Source organism: Dipodomys ordii, unplaced genomic scaffold (genome assembly GCF_000151885.1).
Source record: "Dipodomys ordii isolate 6190 unplaced genomic scaffold, Dord_2.0 Scaffold36, whole genome shotgun sequence".
NCBI lineage: Eukaryota > Metazoa > Chordata > Mammalia > Rodentia > Heteromyidae > Dipodomys > Dipodomys ordii.
The window spans coordinates 3280966-3283878 of record NW_012267252.1 but is presented as its reverse complement, the minus strand read 5'-3'; the positions used below and the strand labels follow the sequence as shown (position 1 = coordinate 3283878).

The 2913-nt window shown below is 39.1% G+C and overlaps 1 protein-coding gene across 1 annotated transcript in view; it reads right to left on the bottom strand.

Annotated features, from left to right (window-relative positions):
• Positions 1 to 2913, bottom strand: part of Abcc2 (ATP-binding cassette, sub-family C (CFTR/MRP), member 2) — a 51188-nt gene extending 48275 nt beyond the window's left edge. The window contains 2 exon segments of the mRNA XM_013017770.1: positions 140 to 313; positions 2791 to 2913. Coding sequence (XP_012873224.1) covers positions 140 to 313; positions 2791 to 2820 — 204 coding nt within the window. The 5' untranslated portion in view covers positions 2821 to 2913.

Below are 2913 nucleotides of genomic sequence, written 5' to 3'. Positions count from 1 at the left end.
GAAAGAAAGAAAGAAAGAAAGAAAGAAAGAAAGAAAGAAAGAAAGAAAGAAAGAAAGGAAGGAAGGAAGGAAGGAAGGAAGGAAAAAAGAGAATCTGTGCCACAAGGAAGTGGAGTAAAAATAGAGAGGGTTACTGTACCTGTTTAGCGAGGTAGAATTTAGTTATAGAAGATGTCTTGGTTCTGGATCTATATACATGGAAAAGTTGCCAAGGTGCCAGGAGCCAAAGAAAACCCAGGGGAATCCATACCAGAACAGTCTGTTCAAAACAAAGTGGCAGGTCTGCCTCCGGGGTGTTCAGGTATGAGGAATTCTGAGAAGGTAGAAAGTATTTCTGGATACATGCATTCTTTTAAACAAGCCCATCCCCCACACACCCTACAAGCTTCCAAGTAATTTTTAAATTCAACTCCACATCTACATCCAGCCTTACCCTTTAAATATGTGCTTCCTTGGGCAGCCCAAATACTAAAACTGGAATTCTTTATATTTTCTTGTTCATCCTCATTGACATAAATTCTCCACTTCATGTTCAGTGACTTTTCTAGCCATCTCAATCTCTAAGCACCTATTTTTCTGTTATTTCTATACCAGCTATGCTAGATAATGCAAATTTTTGTATCAGCTCTTCTGAGTGAAACTCAAAATATTTGCCAAATTTTAAGAAAAGGGACTATTCCTCAATGCAATGGGGAGAATATCTACCTGGATATAAAACTGTATTATTATTTATTTTCTAGCACTAGATGAGCTCACTGTCAAATGGTCAAACATGTAGGCACTAGTCAACAGAACACCTATTCATCATATGACATATGGACCTATATGGTCCAAAGGGCTTATTTAAAAAAAATCAAGACAGTTTGGTCAATTTAAGCACAAGATCAACAGAAAGCTCCCAGCAAGGTCTGCACCAGTCTTTGTACACTGTAAAATTGAAGTAAAGAGTCTGAGTCCAAGTAACTTCTTACAGCTACCTTGGTGCCTCTTGCTGAGTTGAGGGAATTTTCCACCCAGCACTGAAAAGCCTAGGGATGAGAGAAGCCATTCAGTAAATGCAGATACCTAGCTTACGGTGAACAAGGAGGGCTCTGCTTTAGAAAAATGCAGATTGTCATAGCTTTAGAAAAGCTTTGCATAGAGAATGTTCAGACTCTTCCTTGATTATTACCTCCCTAAATGGCTTGGATCACACACCTTTGAGTAGCCTCTAAGACTTCTCCCTATGTAGAAAGTTGAGGTGTAACTTCCCTAGATGGAAAAGTTCTGCTGATACCTGTGCTTGTACCTGAGCATGTCCATATAAGGTCTGCTTTTGTTGAGGCTTGGTCTCTACCCCAAGCATGTGGTTGTTGTCTTAAAAAGCTTGGTGCCAGCTTTGTGTAGGGCTGCTGGTCTTTGAGATGGGAGTATACCATGTAGTCACTTGCCCTTTAATAAAGACTCTCAATTCGATCTTTCAAAATATGGCTTCTCTGTTTTCTCACCATACAACACAATAAATAGAAGTGTCTTGTGGTTGGGAGACCACTGAGTTGTGTGAATGAAGATTTTAAAATTTTTCCTTTAGTTTTATATTGTTTCATATGAGTATTGGTACAGACTGTATTAAAAAAAAGTTGAAGTGCCTGATTTGTCAGGTAATCTCAGGACTTCTCAAGAAGTGATGGTGGGTACTGGTGGCTCACACCTCTAATCCTAGCTACTCATGAGGTAAGATCTGAGAATCATGGTTTAAAGCCAGCCTGGGCAGGAAAATCCATGAGACATTTATCTTCAATTTACCACCAGAACACCGGAAATGGCACTGTGACTCAAAGTGGTAGAGTACTAGCCATGAGCCAAAGAGCTCAGGGACAGTCCCAGGACTGACAAAGAAAAAAGAAAAAAAAATACCACCTTCCTGTGGTATTCATGTCCTGGTCTGATCTGACAGTGCTAGAAATAATCTCTGTCTCTCACTCTCTTTCTCACTCTCATGTTAATAGGGGGGCTTAAACTCAGAGGCTCAACTGAGTTTTCTGCCACACCTCCAGCTCCAGCATTTGACTGATTGGAGATGGAGTCTCTCTGACTTTTCTGCTCAGGTTGGGTTGAACATGATCTTCCAAATATCTGCCTCCCAAATAGTTAAAAATAAGTATGGCACAGGGGCACCTAGCTTAATTCTCTGTTCCACTAAGCTACTTGATAATGGTGGCTGCCTTCTATCTTGAAACTCTCTGCTGAGGCTTCTAGATGTTATACTATTCTTTATGCTTCCAAATACCTGACCACTCCTTCAGTGGTGCTTCTTCTTTACCTTCTCAAAACACAGTATTGCCCAATTCTAATTGTTCAAAAATTATCTCAGAATGCCTAAACTTGTACCCATCCTCATCTTCTGGTCTATACTCTGTTACCAGTTCCTCTAGAACACATTATTACCATATTATTATCCACATATATCAATACTCAGTCATAGAGCTTCTCTTTTTAGCCCCCAAAGTGTATAAAAATTATCATTACTAACACCAAAGAAATCGGAACGTTTTCTCCCCTCATTTCTTTGTGGAGAAGGCAATACTGCAGGTAGCTAGTTCAAGAAAACAATCTGAGATACACAAAATACATGTTAAAGAATAAATTCTATTATCTTTTCCTCTGGAGGCAGTGTGAATTGTCTTTTTATTCAAAAGCCTGAGCTATAATCCAGTTTCACTGCTAACTTTTCTTGTTGCTGTCTACTCTAGTAAAATATACCTCTACTCTTGAGTTGAAAAAACAATGAGAATAAATGTAATATCTCACCCAAAAAGTAGAGTTGCAGAAATTCTCCATAATGATTCTTGGATAACTTCTTGAAGGAAGACTTCTCTGGCTGTGTTCTTTCTTCTTTTCCTTTAAGAAGGTGGACTGTAACTACCAATGTGT